Source organism: Caretta caretta, chromosome 7, assembly GCF_965140235.1.
Source record: "Caretta caretta isolate rCarCar2 chromosome 7, rCarCar1.hap1, whole genome shotgun sequence".
Classification (NCBI taxonomy): Eukaryota; Metazoa; Chordata; order Testudines; family Cheloniidae; genus Caretta; species Caretta caretta.
In genome coordinates, this window is record NC_134212.1 from 24794615 (window position 1) to 24813548 (window position 18934).

At 44.3% G+C, this 18934-nt stretch overlaps 1 protein-coding gene across 3 annotated transcripts in view; it reads left to right on the forward strand.

Moving 5' to 3' along the window:
• The window catches only part of DNASE1L3 (deoxyribonuclease 1L3), a 42819-nt gene extending 24227 nt beyond the window's left edge, over window positions 1-18592 (forward strand). For 2 of the 3 annotated variants that reach the window (XM_048857858.2, XM_048857857.2), the window contains exons 2-8: window positions 3808-3896; window positions 5944-6027; window positions 6764-6876; window positions 8295-8407; window positions 17043-17200; window positions 17502-17598; window positions 18233-18592. In XM_048857858.2, the coding sequence (XP_048713815.2) occupies window positions 3829-3896; window positions 5944-6027; window positions 6764-6876; window positions 8295-8407; window positions 17043-17200; window positions 17502-17598; window positions 18233-18355 (756 nt within the window). In that variant the 5' untranslated portion in view covers window positions 3808-3828 and the 3' untranslated portion in view covers window positions 18356-18592. The remainder of the gene's footprint in view (window positions 1-3807; window positions 3897-5943; window positions 6028-6763; window positions 6877-8294; window positions 8408-17042; window positions 17201-17501; window positions 17599-18232) is intronic. The other variant, XM_075130314.1, reaches the window with a different exon arrangement.
• Window positions 18593-18934: the final 342 nt, after the last annotated feature.

The following is an 18934-nucleotide window of genomic DNA, read 5'->3' on the forward strand; positions in this document are numbered from 1 at the left end:
TTAAACTCAAAGAGCTCAATCTATTTATCTTACCAAAGAGAAGATTATCACTATAGGGCACATTTTCTAATCCTTTAATCATATACACTATGTTGTTTAAACTGTTTCATAAGCGGGTACTATTAGAGCAGTGATTTAAAATTCAAAACCCGACTAATGTATTGCAAGAAAAACACATCATCACATTTTCAACGTGTTTCATGCATGAGGCCACTTAATGTTTTTAGAAGAGTACAGGTTAATTTGAAATTAAACCATAAATACTGAAACCTTCAGATCCATGAAAATTATGGATTGTAACTTCAAAGCCTTGTTTAAAGAGGTCATAATGATTTGGATGTGTCATTCTAGCAGTGAGAATGTATACACTTATTCCTAGCACTTAAAGGTGTAATTAAAGTATATTAGAACAGTGGATCTCAAACTAGAGGCGCCGCTTGTTCAGGGAAAGCCCCTGGCAGGCCAGGCCGGTTTGTTTACCTGCTGCGTCCGCAGGTTCAGCCGATTGAGGCTTCCACTGGCCGCGGTTCGCCGCTCCAAGCCAATGGGGGCTGCGGGAAGGGCGGCCAGCACATCCCTCGGCCCACACGTGCTTTCCCTGAACAAGTGGCACCCCTAGTTCGAGAACCACTGCATTAGAGCTTTGATAAGTAGAATTAGTCAGTTCTTACCTACAATTATTAATATGTCAGTGTGTATCCTGGGACCAATGTGGCTACAACAGAAGTCAGTCCAATAAATGATATTACCTCACCAACTTTGTCTCTCTAACATGTCTTGGGTAATTAGTTCTCCTGTTCTAAAGTAAAATGCTCTTACTCTCCTGTTTTCAGATACTATATTGGATTCATTTTACCTGCTAAAGGGTTACAGTAAGGATTGTTTAGAATTATGACTGGAGGCTTTACTCATGCAGGCATTCCTTACTCATAAGGGTAGTCCCATTGGGATTACTTATGTGAGTAAAGGTTTACAGGATTGGGCCTTTTGTCAGTGTTTTTATCTCCTAAATGTCAACTAAGCTAGAGAAGATTCTGCTTCCACTGAAAAAAATTAGATCAGCATATCCTCATTTGTCCCTTCCACATGGTCACAAAACTAAACCAGAAGGGATTTGCACTACATTTACTTACTTTGTAGCAGTGCTTAGCCTCTCCTGAAATTGGATCATTTCCAATTATCCTGCCAAAACAATACTTTATACCTCATTCAAGTTTCCTATCTAGAGCAACAAATGCCCTTTCATAAATAAAAAAATATTAATATAGAATAGCCACTGGATATCTGGGCTGGATCCTGGCCTCTGGTATTCTGCAGCACAAAGCAGTATTTAATGCAGCTTTAACTGGACAGCTAGGGGTTTTCCAGTGTAGGGGAATCCCCAACTACTAGAGTTTGTTCTGTGCTACCCTTTTCCAGCTGTAGGGGGGCATGCTGGCATGGAGAAGGGATGTGGCCACATATTCCAGTGATCCTGTCAGTGTAATGGCTTCTTAAGAGCCATTACAAGCTAGCATAGGTTAGAGCTACCCTGTGCCTGTTCTAATTGATTGGGGTCCTTATGTGCCAGCCACTGTATAAAAAGTAAAGAACTATTTAAATGAGCTGTTCCAGTCCCTTGGGTGCACAGTTGTGCCTGATTGTTCACGGTTATTTGTGACTTGGTTTTTAGGTTCACCTTTTGTCCTACAATATTTACATTTAAATCTTTCTGATAGTCACTGTGATGGTCTGTACCTCAGAGGAACACCCTACACTCCCAGGTTCATCCTTATAAAATGATTGTGTGGTATTCAATGCAAAGTTTGTCATCTCAGGTGTCTTTGGAAGTCTCATGATGTACTGAGCATTGTTGTTATAGTAATGTTATAGGTTGTAATTTCATGTATATAGTTATGAGGCTGAAAATGTGTCCTCATGGCTTAAAACAAGCTCAGACAAAAATTCTCCATGAGCAGAGGGGCAATTCACACCTCATCAGGGCATGTATGGGACAAACCCAGCCCAACCTCACAGGAACAAAGGATACTGGCCTAGGCAGCAACAAAGGATCTGTTGCACTCTTGAGTGAGTTACCCCCCTTCCTTTGGTCAGTTTGGGACTACGATGAGGTAATGCTCACCTGAGGCTGAAGGGGGGAGGCAAAGCCAAGAGGAAAGAAAGAACATGATAAAAGGGAGAGACGTTTGCCATGCTCTTCCTCTCCCTTCCACCTCCATCTACAGACATCACCACCAAGCAACTGAAGTGCTGATCAAAGGGGAGAGTCTGGCTGAAGGGCAAACAGCCAGCCTGTTGTGAGAAGCATCTAAGTTTGTAAGGGCACTGAAAGTGTTACGTTCAGCTTAGAATGTGTTTTGCTTTTATTTCATTTGACCAAATCCAATTTGTTTTGCTTTGACTTATAATCACTTAAAATCTATCTTTGTAGTTAATACATTTGTTTGTTTATTCTACCTGAAGCAGTGTGTTTAGTTTAAAAAGTGTCAGAGACTCCCCTTGGGATAACAAGCCTGGTGCATATCAATTTCTTCGTTAAATTGACAAACTCATATAAGCTTGCAGTGTCCAGTGGGCATAACTGGACACTGCAAGAGGGAGGTTCCTAGGGTTGTGTCTAGGACTGGAGATATTAGCTAGTGTCATTCGATTGCACAATCCAAGCAGCTTACATGCCAGAGGCTGTATGTGAACAGCCCAGGGGTGGGGGTTGTCACAGCAGAGCAGGGTAAGGCTGGCTCCGAGAGTCAAGGATGGGAGTGACCTAGCAGATCACCAGTCCAGATAACACCAGGGGAACGTCTCAGACACATGTAAGGAAAGAACAAATTCTAGAGATGCCAAGTAGTTAGAAAACCTCAGTGTTACATTCAGGTCTCCTGCTGTAACCGTATTTCCCTGATACACTGATATTAGTTCATCATTGTATTATAGTAGCACCCATAATGTCTTATGTCCAAACATAGTTAGTTACAGTACCTGTCCCACAAAGCTGACATTCTACGACTCTAATCCTACAAATACATATGTGAGTAAATTTTCTCACACAAGTAGTCCCGATTACTCAGGGAACCAATGCAACTGTCACTGAAGTCAATGGAAAGACTCTTATTGGCTTCAATGGAAATTGGGTCAGGCACCGAGTAAAGTTACTTGTGTACATAAGTGCTTGCAGGATTGGGTCCAAAGAGGACACAAGCTACAAAGGATGGGGAAGAAAGATAAAATGTAACAGAGGTTGATGGTCAGAACCACCAGCTGGGGAAGATGAGCAATGCTCTCTAGGGTTGCCAACGCTCCAGGATTGTCATGGAGTCTCCAGGAATTACAGATTAATCTTTAATTAAAGATTATGTCCTCTGATGAAACCTCCAGGGAGACATCCAACCAAAATCGGCAACCCTAGCTCTTGCCAGCAGCAGCTTGTCCATTTCCTCAGGAATTTTTTTTTAATGGGTTCATAATCAAAGGATTTTTAACACAAACAAACCACTCAGAGCAGTGGGTTCCAAACTACCAGCCACTTTGCTAACTTTCCAGCCAGCTGGGAGGAAAGGACATACCCTTCACCCATGGTAGCTCCCACCACAGCTACTTTCCATCTACCTTCTAAACCTACCCCCAATTACGCATGTGACAGGCAGGACTCTGGATTACCCCTCATGCACTAGGGCTTGTGGAGGGGTAATTGTCCATGTCACAATAATCAACAATCAATTTTTCTCTTTGTTCTTTTCAAAAATTTTCTAACCCTTGAAAATATACTGAGCGAAAACAGACTTTAAACTTTGCTCTTTTCTGCTGCAGGTTATTTCTCGCTGTGACATCATGCTACTGATGGAAATAAAGGACAACAGCAACAAGATATGCCCTCTTTTAATAGAAAAACTCAATGGGTAAGGCAAACTACAAATGTGTATTCACTAACACAAGTACATGCAGAAAGGCAGAAGAGCTGGCAGAAAAACATAGGAATTGCCATATTGGACCATGGTCCCTCTAGTCCAGTCTCTTGTCTCCAACAGCGGCCAGCATGAGATGCTACAAATTAAGGTTCAAGAAGTGGGCAGATAGGGGTAATCTGGCCCTCATTGGTCTAAACCTAATTCCTAATAGTTAGAGATGGGTTCATATGCTTTTTGTTAGCATAGACCAGAGGTGGGCAAACTACAGCCCACAGGACCATCCTGCCCAGCCCTTGAGCTCCCGGCTGGGGAGGCTAGCCCCTGGCTCCCCCCTACTGTCCCCTCTCCCCCCCGGCCTCAGCTTGCTGTGCCGCCAGCACTCTGGGTGATGGGGCTGTGAGCTCCTGCCAGGCAGCGCGGCGGCATGGCTGGCTCTGGCTGGGTGGCGCGGCTGCCAGTCCTGGTGCTCTGAGTGGCATGATAAGGGGGCGGAGAACAGGGGGCGGTTGGATGGGGCAGAGGTTTGGGGGGGCGGTCAGGGGAGAGGGGGCAGTTGGATAGGCGTGGGAGTCCCAGGGGGCCTTTCAGGGGGCAGGGGTGTGGTTAGGGGTCAGGGCAGTCAGGGGACAAGAAGCAGGGGGGGTTGGATAGGGGGTGGGGTCCCGGGGGGCGGTTAGGGGCAGGGAGTCCTGGGAGGGGGCGGTCAGCAGACAAAGAGCAGGGGGGTTGGATGGCTCAGGGGTTCTGAGGGGGGCAGTAAGGGGGTGGGAAGTGGGAGGGGAAGGATAAGGGGCAGGGGCCAGGCTGTTTAGGGGGTCACAGCCTTCCCTACCCGGTCCTCCATACAGTTTTGGAACCACGATGTGGCCCTCAGGCCAAAAAGTTTGCCCACCCCTGGCATAGACTATTATAACTATGGATATTCCTGGTATCCATATAAAAATTCAATCTTTCTTTGATTTTTGCTAAATTCTGGCCCTCAAAACACCCTGTGGTAATGAGTTCCACAGTCTAATTACAGAACATGTGACAATGTATTTCCTTTTATCTATTTTGAATTTTTCCACCTTTCAATTTAATCGAATGTCCCCGTTTTCTTGCATTGTGAGACAGGGAGAACAGACACTCATGATCTACCTTCTCTAAAGCATGCATTATTTTATAGATTTCTGTTGTGGACCTTCTTTTTTGCCTCCTTCCTAAGGTAAACAATACCCATTGTTTCAATCTGTCTTCACATGATAGCTTTACAAAACCCCTAATCATTCTCATCACCTTTGTCCAAACCCCTCTAGTTCTGCAATGCCCTTTTTGAAATGGGCTGACCGGTACTGCACACAATACTCTGACATGGGAAGGAAAGGACAGATACAAAAGTCCATGTGATCTGCTAAGCACCAGAGCACTCCATTGAAGAATCAGGTCTTTAGACTGAAATATCTCAGATTGAACTTCATGCATAAAAAAATACAGTAGAAGAGAACTAGCCTCTTTGACTGGTTTACTGAAGAAGACTAGCAACAAAATCATTTACAAGCTAATTTTGAAAAAACGTGTCTGATTAGGGTGGGATTCAGTAGGTCTAAAACTAATGCATCCTGGGAAATAAGATGAAGAAAGAAAAAGAAAGACTTGGCTGACAGCATACAAAAAAGGGGGAATTCACTTTTAGCTAGAAATAGTCTTTGCTGGATAAAAATAATACTGAGATTAAAAACTATATCCCTGTAAGTTTCTGCTCTAGAAAATGTAATGCATATATGGATGGACGGAAGTGAGGCACAGGAAAAGAATAGAAAGTACAGTACAGAGCATAAAGCCTGAGGTTAAAAAACGCAGCATGAGAGGTGTAGAAAAAAACAATGTGAATAATACAAGATAATACCAAAGATAGGGGTTTTTTAGGTGACTTATCTCTGTAACCCAGCACAAGAAGTCAGTGCTCCAGACCCTCTTACATGTGTTTACTAATATAAGATTAAATAGAAACCCAGACCTTTATAGAGACAGAAATCTACTTAAAATATTCTCTTTCTAGTCAGTCCCAAGAAGAATATGACTATGTGATCAGTAAAAGGTTAGGAAGAAAGTCCTATAAGGAACAATATGCTTTTATCTATAGGTAAGTGAATTCCATACCTTATATTTCTGTCTCCGTTTGTGAACTATTCTTATGTAGTAGACAGATTACAAACTAATGCAGAACGCAGCTGCCTGCTGGCTTCCCCGTGTCAATGCCAAAAAGCCTATCACACTAGTTCTCACACTACTACACTAAATTCACATTCACTTCCAATGACAAGTCAAGATGTTGACTTTGATACAGAAAGCCCTATACAAGGAGGGTTCTGGCCATGTGAAACCCTGGCCCCTCAGTGGCAAAACTCCCATAATTTTCAATTGGGCTAGGATTTCCTCCCACATCTCTCCCTATGTCCCGTCATGACAGCAGTGATCCATACCTGCCAACATCTTTAGACAAAAAGAATAGTAGATTTTTAATGTGAATAAATTGAGTTGGGCCTGGCCTATCTTGAAGATTTGCCCTAGTTACAGCCATCAGTGTAGCTGTACCTGTTCAACCTCAATGTAGACAAGCAAAGGTGCTATTCTGGCCAGCCTTCAGTCTCTGGAAGTGAAGGAGATGGGATGGTAACTCTGAGCTAGAAATCACGGTTGATGTTGAAATGTACTGTTATTCTACTGACATATTGAATAGGAATTTTATTAAGTCTTCACAACTGCAGTGTAATGTAGCTTTTGCTACTAGCCAAGAAATTACAAAGTGAACTGACATGACCAAACTATTAGTAAATGTGATATCTAATATTCTATTGATGGGTTAAATTACTTTGCAGATCAAATGTAGTGTCAGTGAAGGAAACCTATCAGTATCCAGATATTCAGCCTGGAGATGTAGATGCTTTTTCTAGAGAACCCTTTGTTGTCTGGTTCAAGTCTCCAAAAACTGGTGAGAAGTTGCCAAGATCTTATTGTCCTCTCTCAAAGTTTTTATAAAATGAGAAAATAATGAATGAAGTCAAGTTTCACTACACATAGGGTATCTCAGGATTTGGGTAGCTTGCTGTAGGAGTCTGAGATAGCTAGGCTTATCCTCATACGAAGCTTGGATTTTGGTATTTAGAACCTACTTTAATTGTAAGATTGTTGACAAGTTTGCAGACTTGGAAGGAAACTTCACTACACGGGGCCATGTCATCCCTTCCACTGGGCAACATGAAGTGGGTAAAAAGGGCAGAAATCCCAATCTGAAGGCCCTATTTCTTAGTAGGATAGAGTTCACATTGCAGGGCATAATTCCATAAGACATGGAGCACACGCCTGTCTCATGGACATTATCAGAGGCTCAACATATCTGAGGATAAAGCTCTAACTCCCCTAGCCATCAGAGGCAGAGAAGAAAAAGGTCATCAGTGATTGACTTCCTCAGAAATACAAACTGGACCTAGGTCTCCCACATATTTAGGTTTCTGTTGATATGATATAAATGTGATTTGTGCTGATGATGCAACAATCAAAGTTAGTATTGGTACTGGTTGTCCATAGGGCTCTCATTTCCTTATAGGTCCAGTAACACAAATTGACATCATATTCTAAAGAGCAAAATAGATAGAAGTGGGGAACTAAGTGCAATCCTTCTATTAAAATTTGGCTAAAACCAGAAATAAGTACTTGGAGAAGAATATTGCAACCTTATGCTGTATCCTTTTCAACTGAAAGGAAAACATACAAAAATGGGTTTTCCATTATGTAAAACCCTAAAATGTGCAATATATGTCAGGTTAGTGATCACGGTCTTTTGAATGAAAATCTAGCAGCTGGACTATTAAAGTTCAGATATACAAGGTGCTGAGCACTTGTCCTGATCCAGTAGAGTACTTAAGCAAACACTTAATTTTATGCATGTGAGTGACTCCATTGGAGTCAATGGGATTATTTTGTGTGCCTAAGTGTTCTGTTGGATCAGAGCCTGAGTGCTCAACAGCTTGCAGGAACCAGACTTAATAGCTCACCTGCTGGAATTCCTATCACCGTGATCACGAATGCTGCACACAGCGCCCATTTAAGAGAGATTTTTCCATAATGGAAAAACATTTTGTACACTTTCATGTCAGTTGAAATGTCAGATCCATTAGTCTGACAGACACCAGGGGCTAATGTGCTTAAGATAAGATGCTTAATGATACAGGCTATCATTCGTCCTCAGACTAACTACATTCCTCAGTATAAAAAGTTGTACGAACAAAGTATTTTTATTAAACACCACACATTTTCATTTCAAACTGCTTTTTCTTATCTTGATAATTATTTTTATAAAGATTAAAAATCATTTAACCTTTTTCCCTGTGAATTTGCTTTGTTTAAAAGTTGTTAAAGAATTCGTGATAATCCCTCAGCACACCACACCTGAAACAGCTGTGCGGGAAATTGATGAGCTTTATGATGTGTATTTAGATGTCAAACAGCGCTGGAAATCTAAGGTGAGTCATCAGTAAGCTCACATATTTATACCGCTAAACATAGATTTGAGACAGAAAGAATGTAGTGACATTGAATCATTTTGGTGCCAACATTATGAGGCTCGTGATTTCAAAACTGTTGATGCAGTTGTTAAGAAACTGACACATTTTCATAGCCCTGGTCTACACTAGGACTTTAGGTCGAATTTAGCAGCGTTAAATCGATTTAAACCTGCACCCGTCCACACAATGAAGCCCTTTATTTCGACTTAAAGGGCTCTTAAAATCGATTTCCTTACTCCACCCCTGACAAGTGGATTAGCGCTTAAATCGACGTTGCCGGCTCGAATTTGGGGTACTGTGGACACAATTCGATGGTATTGGCCTCCGGGAGCTATCCCAGAGTGCTCCATTCTGACCGCTCTGGACAGCGCTCGCAACTCAGATGCACTGGCCAGGTAGACAGGAAAAGAACCGCGAACTTTTGAATCTCATTTCCTGTTTGGCCAGCGTGGCAAGCTGCAGGTGACCATGCAGAGCTCATCAGCAGAGGTGACCATGATGGAGTCCCAGAATCGCAAAAGAGCTCCAGCATGGACCGAACGGGAGGTACGGGATCTGATCGCTGTTTGGGGAGAGGAATCCGTGCTATCAGAACTCCGTTCCAGTTTTCGAAATGCCAAAACCTTTGTGAAAATCTCCCAGGGCATGAAGGACAGAGGCCATAACAGGGACCCGAAGCAGTGCCGCGTGAAACTGAAGGAGCTGAGGCAAGCCTACCAGAAAACCAGAGAGGCGAACAGCCGCTCTGGGTCAGAGCCCCAAACATGCCGCTTCTATGATGAGCTGCATGCCATTTTAGGGGGTTCAGCCACCACTACCCCAGCCGTGTTGTTTGACTCCTTCAATGGAGATGGAGGCAATACGGAAGTAGGTTTTGGGGACGAAGAAGATGATGATGAGGAGGTTGTAGATAGCTCACAGCAAGCAAGCGGAGAAACCGGTTTTCCCGACAGCCAGGAACTGTTTCTCACCCTAGACCTGGAGCCAGTACCCCCCGAACCCACCCAAGGCTGCCTCCTGGACTCAGCAGGCGGAGAAGGGACCTCTGGTGAGTGTACCTTTTAAAATGCTATACATGGTTTAAAAGCAAGCATGTGAAAGGATTACTTTGCCCTGGCATTTGCGGTTCTGCCTTTGCAAAAGGTTTCTGGGGAGGGCAGCCTTATTTCGTCCTTCATGGTAGGACACTTTACCACTCCAGGCCAGCAACACGTACTGGGGAATCACTGTAGAACAAAGCATTGCAGTGTATGTTTGCTGGCATTCAACCAAAATCCGTTCACGCGGTGGGAGGAGGCAAAATGCGACCTTGTAACGAAAGCACATGTGCTATGTATGTAATGTTAACAGCAAGGTTTACCCTGAAAGAGTGTAGCGACTGTTTTATAAAATGTGTCTTTTTAAATACCGCTGTCCCTTTTTTTTTCTCCACCAGCTGCATGTGTTTCAATGATCACAGGATCTTCTCCTTCCCAGAGGCTAGTGAAGCTTAGAAAGAAAAAAAAACGCACTCGCGATGAAATGTTCTCCGAGCTCATGCTGTCCTCCCACACTGACAGAGCACAGACGAATGCGTGGAGGCAAATAATGTCAGAGTGCAGGAAAGCACAAAATGACCGGGAGGAGAGGTGGAGGGCTGAAGAGAGTAAGTGGCGGGCTGAAGACAGGGCTGAAGCTCAAAGGTGGCGGCAGCGTGATGAGAGGAGGCAGGATTCAATGCTGAGGCTGCTGCAGGACCAAACCAGTATGCTCCAGTGTATGGTTGAGCTGCAGCAAAGGCAGCTGGAGCACAGACTGCCACTGCAGCCCCTCTGTAACCAACCGCCCTCCTCCCCAAGTTCCATAGCCTCCACACCCAGACGCCCAAGAACGCGGTGGGGGGGCCTCCGGCCAACCAGCCACTCCACCACAGAGGATTGCCCAAAAAAAAGAAGGCTGTCATTCAATAAATTTTAAAGTTGTAAACTTTTAAAGTGCTGTGCTTAAAGTGCTGTGTGGCATTTTCCTTCCCTCCTCCACCACCCCTCCTGGGATACCTTGGTAGTCATCCCCCTATTTGTGTGATGAATGAATAACGAATGCATGAATGTGAAGCAACAATGACTTTATTGGCTCTGCAAGCAATGATTAAAGGGAGGAGGGGAGGATGGTTAGCTTACAGGGAAGTAGAGTGAACCAAGGGGCGGGGGGGGTTCATCAAGGAGAAACAAACAGAACTTTCACACCGTAGCCTGGCCAGTCATGAAACTGTTTTTCAAAGCTTCTCTGATGCGTACCGCGCCCTCCTGTGCTCTTCTAACCGCCCTGGTGTCTGGCTGCGCGTAACCAGCAGCCAGGCGATTTGCCTCAACCTCCCACCCCGCCATAAACGTCTCCCCCTTACTCTCACAGATATTGTGGAGCACACAGCAAGCAGTAATAACAGTGGGAATATTGGTTTCGCTGAGGTCTAAGCGAGTCAGTAAACTGCGCCAGCGCGCCTTTAAACGTCCAAATGCACATTCTACCACCATTCTGCACTTGCTCAGCCTGTAGTTGAACAGCTCCTGACCACTGTCCAGGCTGCCTGTGTATGGCTTCATGAGCCATGGCATTAAGGGGTAGGCTGGGTCCCCAAGGATACATATAGGCATTTCAACATCCCCAACAGTTATTTTCTGGTCTGGGAATAAAGTCCCTTCCTGCAGCTTTTGAAACAGACCAGAGTTCCTGAAGATACGAGCATCATGCACCTTTCCCGGCCATCCCACGTTGATGTTGGTGAAACGTCCCTTGTGATCCACCAGAGCTTGCAGCACTATCGAAAAGTACCCCTTGCGGTTTATGTACTCGGCGGCTTGGTGCTCCGGTGCCAAGATAGGGATATGGGTTCCGTCTATAGCCCCACCACAGTTAGGGAATCCCATTGCAGCAAAGCCATCCACTATGACCTGCACATTTCCCAGGGTCACTACCCTTGATATCAGCAGATCTTTGATTGCGTGGGCTACTTGCATCACAGCAGCCCCCACAGTAGATTTGCCCACTCCAAATTGATTCCCAACTGACCGGTAGCTGTCTGGCGTTGCAAGCTTCCACAGGGCTATCGCCACTCGCTTCTCAACTGTGAGGGCTGCTCTCATCTTGGTATTCATGCGCTTCAGGGCAGGGGAAAGCAAGTCACAAAGTTCCATGAAAGTGCCCTTACGCATGCGAAAGTTTCGTAGCCACTGGGAATCGTCCCAGACCTGCAACACTATGCGGTCCCACCAGTCTGTGCTTGTTTCCCGAGCCCAGAATCGGCGTTCCACAGCATGAACCTGCCCCATTAGCACCATGATGCATGCATTGTCAGGGCCCATGCTTTCAGAGAAATCTGTGTCCATGTCCTGATCACTCACGGGACCGCGCTGACGTCGCCTCCTCGCCCGGTATCGCGTTGCCATGTTCTGGTGCTGCATATACTGCTGGATAATGCGTGTGGTGGTTAATGTGCTCCTAATTGCCAAAGTGAGCTGAGCGGGCTCCATGCTTGCCGTGGTATGGCGTCCGCACAGAAAAAAGGCGCGGAACGATTGTCTGCCGTTGCTCTGACGGAGGGAGGGGCGACTGACGACACGGCTTACAGGGTTGGCTTCAGGGAGCTAAAATCAACAAAGGGGGTGCCTATACATCAAGGAGTATTTCAGGCAGGACTGCACGGAGGGTTCCAATAAGAAATGGTGCACCTAAGTTATCGTTGTTATTGGAACAAGGAGGTTAGCCTGGCCTCTGATTGATACATGGCTAGATTTACCTCGCTGCACCTTCTCTGTGAGTGACCTAGAGGAATGAGTCCCCTAGACAGGGGAGGAGGCAAATGAGTACAAAACAAATCTGGTCTATTTCTTGTTTTGACCCACTCCATCTATCTTTTACATCTTTGGCTGGCAGCAGACGGTGCAGAAGGACTGCATGCCATCCACATCTCATGGCTGCTCGGCAGAAGATGGTACAGTACGACTGCTAGCCATCCCCATCTCTTGCCTGCCTGGCAGAAGATGGTGCAATACGACTGCTAGCAATCCTCATCTCTTGCCTGCCTGGCAGAAGATGGTACAGTACGACTGCTAGCAGTCCGTATCGCCTGCCCGCTCACCATAAGACGGTTCAATAGGACTGACTGCAGGACTAAAGAGAATGACCTGGTCAAGTCACTCCAAATTTAGTCCCTGCGCCCATGTCTGCCCAGGCGCTCCCAGCCGACGCGGCCAGGAGCACCTCGGACACGATGAGGACGACTACCAGTCGTATTGCACCGTCTGCTGCCAGAAGGCAAGGGGTTGCTGCTACTGTGCAGCAAAGCCGTACCGCGTCTGCCAGCACCCAGGAAACATAGGGTGACGGTTACCTGAGCGGGCTCCATGCTTGCTGTGGTATGGCGTCTGCACAGGTAACTCAGGAAAAAAGGCGCGAAATGATTGTCTGCCCTTGCTTTCACGGAGGCAGGGAGGGAACGGGGGCCTGACGACATGTACCCAGAACCACCCGCGACAATGTTTTAGCCCCATCAGAGTGCTCCATTGTGACTGCTCTGGACAGCACTCTCAGATGCCCAATTGTTTGCCATTGCTCTGACGGAGGGAGGGGCGCTTACAGGGTTGGCTTCAGGGAGCTAAAATCAACAAAGGGGGTGGCTTTACATCAAGGAGTATTTCAGGCAGGACTTCACGGAGGGTTCCAATAAGAAATGGTGCACCTAAGTTATTGTCCTTATTGGAGCAAGAAGGTTAGCCTGGCCTCTGATTGATACATGGCTAGATTTACCTCGCTGCACCTTCTCTGTAAGTGACTGCAGTGTGATCTAGAAGAATGAGTCCCCTAGACAGGGGAGGGGGGGAAGCAAATGAGTACAAAACAAATCTGGTCTATTTCTTGTTTTGACCCACTCCATCTATCTTTTACATCTTTGGCTGGCAGCAGACGGTGCAGAAGGACTGCATGGCATCCACATCTCATGGCTGCTCGGCAGAAGATGGTACAGTACGACTGCTAGCAGTCCATATCGCCTGCCCGCTCACCATAAGACGGTTCAATAGGACTGACTGCAGGACTAAAGAGAATGACCTGGTCAAGTCACTCCAAATTTAGTCCCTGTGCCCATGTCTGCCCAGGCGCTCCTGATCGACCTCACAGAGGCGACCAGGAGCACCTCAGACATGACGATGACGGCTACCAGTCGTACTGTACCGTCTGCTGCCACAAGGCAAGGGGTTGCTGCTACTGTGTAGCAATGCCGTACCGCGTCTGCCAGCACCCAGGAAACATAGGGTGAGACATAGCCTGAGCGGGCTCCATGCTTGCCATGGTATGGCGTCTGCACAGGTAACTCAGGAAAAAAGGCGCGAAATGATTGTCTGCCCTTGCTTTCACGGGGGGAGGGAGGGAACGGGGGGCTGACGATATGTACCCAGAACCACCCGCGACAATGTTTTAGCCCCATCAGGCATTGGGATCTCAACCCAGAATTCCAATGGGCAGCGGAGACTGCGGGAACTGTGGGATAGCTACCCACAGTGCAACGCTCCGGAAGTCGACGCTTGCCTCGGTACTGTGGAAGCGCTCCGCCGAGTTAATGCACTTAATGCACTTAGAGCATTTTCTGTGGGGACACACACACTCGAATTTATAAAACCGATTTCTAAAAAACCGACTTCTATAAATTCGACCTTATTCCATAGTGTAGACATACCCATATAGTTCTACACTTTCTGATCAGTAAATCGGATGTCTCTGTAGAAAGTGTGCTTCTTAAAGTGTCTTCTCCCTCACCCTTGTGTTCTGCTCCTGAGAATGCACAACTGCAATCTAGTTCAAAGTCAGTCTAACCAGGCCAACCTTACCACAGGTAATTAAACAGATGGAGTTTCAAAAGTGACAATTACCTGAAAATGGTGTTGCCATACCAGGAACTTATTGACCACTATCTTACTTCGGAGACACAGAATATCCTCCAGGAAAAGCAAATGTATCAATTTCTGCTCTATGTTTGTTCTTCTCTCTCTCCCACCACCCTGGTACTGACATAGTAGAGAGTGATTTCCTGGCATAGTTAGAGATCCTGGTTCTGATCTCTTTTTAAACTGGTGTAAATCAGGAATGACTTCATTGAAGTCCATAGATCTACACCATTGTAAAACCAAAGACTCTGAGATCAGAATAAGGTTCACTATACTTGACACGGAAGTTTAGCTCATTGCCTAATCTACTGTGGTATCCTGTCCCCAGCAATGAGCCATATATAACATTTCAGAGAAAGAAACAAATGCACAATGTACCTAAACCAATGGTCCAATGCTATACACTGGGGTGGAAAATTCCTCCCTGATCCCCGGAGACAACGAGTTGAAATCCTCATTAGTTGACCGTATATAGCCACAAATGTTATTAATGGGCATAAAAACATCTGATACTATTTTTAATATTCATCCTCATTACCTGATTACACCATGTGGCAATGAATACTACAGCGAGAATAAAGTATGCTGTGGGATGGTGATATTTGCTCTAAATTCACTGACCTTTCATTGATGGCTCCCTCGTTCTGCTATTATGAGACAGGGTAAATAGAAAACAGCACTTTCCATTATAACCTTCATCATTCAGAACATCAACTAAGTCGCTTCTAATACTTTCCTTACCAACAGTAGCTTTGGCAATATCTCGTACCTTTAGCCATTGTTGTTGCATCTCTCTTTGATCTCCACTATGTTTTCTTTATGTGGGTGGACAGAGTACTCCGGCATCCCAAGCTTTTTAAAGGGGCAAACATCTTTAATGAGCTCTCTGCTCCAGCTCTCATGTCCCTCCCTGCACTGCACCCTGTCCATTCACCCACTGAAGAATCCAGCAAGTTTAGAGCCCATCGAAAGTGTATGAGAAGTCTGGACTGAGCCTCCCTGCATCTCCCATAGCGTGCATTACTGTATCTCATGCATCCGACGAAGTGGGTATTCACCCATGAAAGCTTATGCTCCAATACGTCTGCTAGTCTATAAGGTGCCACAGGACTCTTTGCTGCTTTTACAGATCCAGACTAACACGGCTATCCCTCTGATACTTGGATCTAACATTGTAACTGTGTCTAACAGTCAAATGAAACCCAGTTGCTGAAAGCGTCCTCCTAAGTTGTGTATAAGTTCTGAATCTGCACAGATACACACACAGGCAAACACTTACATACGTGCTTATCTGACATTTGTAAAGCTACGCACAGACAAACATTTTGCAGGACACAGAACGCTTTTCTTTATTGCTCTTTGAAATGTCTATTTTGGAGACACAGTTTAAGTGGCATCAAGAACTGGGCTCATCATGTGCACAATGCAAAAGATGTGGGTTCTTAAATATTATTTGGGGCCAATTAAACAACATATAGTTTGGCTCCAACACCAAATCTAAAGAAAATAAGCATTCTGAAAAAACTTTCCCAGCTTGCTTTGCTGCTTTCATTTCCAGCCCTCTGCTCACCACATTACTTACAAGTGTTCTGTTCTCAGAGATGGAATATCTGCCAATGAAACTCCCAGAATAAAAATTACAGCTGCTGTTCAGAAAGAAACCTATATGTATATTTAAATCTCTGTATATCTTTGTACAGTGAAATATGGGCTCTGCAAATAGGATGGTGGATTTTTTTTTCTTTTAAACTATATGCCAACGTTGAAAAAAAATCCCATTCCTTTCTTTCTTTCTCTCTCTCTCTCTCTCTCTCACACACACACACACACACACCCACACACACGCTTACTTCCTAAGTAATAACAAACAGGTATTTAAAGATTCTTTATATCTAATTAGATGTCAGGCCAAATCACACCTATAGATCTGAACCTCCTACCCATGCAAATATTGGTTTGGAGCAGAGTTTGCAATTTCAGTCTTTCCATAATGGACCAGATCTGAGCAAGGAGTTTGGAATTTGAATCTAGTGTCATCGGACACTACTGTAATAAATACATAATATAACTAGTAAATCAATGTTAGGATTACTTCTAAGCCAAATTCATCCTTTATGCAATCTGTGGACATCACTGGAGTTATAGCTGGGGTGGTATAGCCGGTCTGATGACTTCAGTGGAAGCAGGATCAGACCCTCTGTATTAATCGTATCTATTTCAGTAATACTCAGACGGAGGCTTACGAGCCACAAGTGGCTCTTTAATATGCCTCCTGTGGCTCACCGCAGCACATGATATTAAAACACTGTGTGATTTAAATTATTAACCAGTCTAAGTTATTAACCAATCAGGATGCTTTTACTATGTTATTAACCAATTGTATGATAAAATAATAATACTTGCTCAGTCATGTTGCTGTGAGAATAATTATATATTTCCCATCATACTGTTTAACTAAGAATAGTACTATAGTAAATGAAACAATGAATTCACATGACTGTGGCTCTTTTGGGTAATGTTGATCGCTAGTTTGGCTCCTGAACCACTGAGGTCTGAGTATCGCTGATCTATATATTTTAAGCATCCATCTCTGTCTTCACTGGAATTTTTAAAATGGTGTCTTTGAGGATTTATTGCTGATAATTTAGCTTGTGTCTTACAATCCTGCCTTTCAGAACTTCATCTTCCTGGGGGACTTCAATGCTGGCTGTGGTTATGTTCCAAAGAAGCACTGGAAGAACATCAGGCTGAGAACTCACTCAGAGTTTGTGTGGCTAATTGGTGACAAAAATGACACAACAGTTAGGAACAGCACAAACTGTGCATACGACAGGTAACAATTGACTTGAGAAACATTCAGTGAGGATCCTCAAGGTAGAAAGCACTATGCCTGGTAAGGTATTTGCAGGATACTAGGTCACGTGAGATGGAGGGAGTACCACAGAGACATTGGGAATGGCCAGCGTTGCACTAAAGAAACCCTGGTGTTGGTTACTCCATTATCGTGTCATTATTTTGCTAAATCACTCAAGCACTCACCACACAACATAGTTACTTTTTTTTTTTAAATCTTCAAAATCGGACACATGTCTAGGAGCATTAGCCACCTCTGAATGACTCTTCGCTTCTTTTAGAATTGTGATCCAGGGTGAAAAGCTCATCAGTGCTGTTGTCCCAAACTCAGCTGATATCATTGGTTTTCAAAAGGCCTTTGGAATGACTGAAGAGCAGGTATGGCTTCCTTTTTGGTTTTTCATTGCAGGACCATATGCAGTGCTTAAATAATGAGTTTGCCAAATAAAGAATATTCTGATTTTGGATGGTACATGTTGAATAAATTGTCTTCCAATCCACAGAGGCAATGTGCTACATCTCTGTAAGCCAATCTAGCAGCTGGCTCCAAGAGAGGACTCTCAGCTTCCGTAGTTGTCTGGTTAAATGTACCTGCTAAAAGCACAGTGGGTTAGCATATCACAATAGAGTGGGAAAGGTCTTTTTGGAATGGTGAGGCATAATGGCAGAGCTCCTGTAAGACAACTCACTGTCTACTGGTACTCTGTCTTGAAGAGAAACAGTAATGTTTCGATGTCCAGCAAACAGACACATAAAGCAACCAACTATGGCCCTATTTATAAAAACAGTCTTAGCTTCATTTCCAGGTATAAAACCTTTACTTTCACAGGAATCACTTCACCTACCACTGAAATGCAGCCACCCCTAGAATAGAATATGGCAGATAGCTAACAATGCATAGCAGCACTGCACAACAGCACAGGAATAGGACACGAAGGGAAGAATACTCGTATCCAACTAGAGCTGTGGTTTGTGCTACCCACTGTGAATATATTTTTTTTCAACTTCGCAGGCTCTGGAAGTTAGTGATCACTTTCCAGTAGCGTTTAAGCTGAAAACTGCTCGGGGTTTCCAACTAAGATCACTTGCTGCAGAGAAAAGAAAAACAAGAAATCTACACCATTTGTCTTCCTAGGCACACTGGATTTTCTTGCTATCATCCTTTGTGTGTACATTGAAATAATAAAAACACATCCCAAACATTCACTGTAAAACAGATAATATTTAAACCTTCGCCTAGTTGCACTCTCTCCTGATGCAATATTTAGTAGAAAAATCCAAAACTTTGCTTATATTTGAAATATCATCTAGGAAAATGAATGAAGTCTGTAGATTATTATAAGCTAACTAAAAATAAATCAGCTAAAATTAACATTGCTGAATTCTTGTCATGCTAAATACAAATGTAGTGAGATATTTTAATGTGAAATGCTTTCACACACTCTACTTCTAGACCTGTTGGACTGAGAAGTCTGTTTATTCATATTTGGTCTAGATTTCTGACATTCCTGTTTTGTCATACAGGTAAAAACTTTTAGTGTCACGGGCTCAGAATAGTGCTACCAGGGTAGCACGACTTGCAGTATTCTCTTATTCTGCTCTTTAGGACAGATCAACTAACTTCAACTGAGCTATGGCAGTTTACACCAGCTAAAGATCTGCCCCATTATCCCACCTTGTTTCAGAATATAGGTAAAACAGGGCAGAATGAATC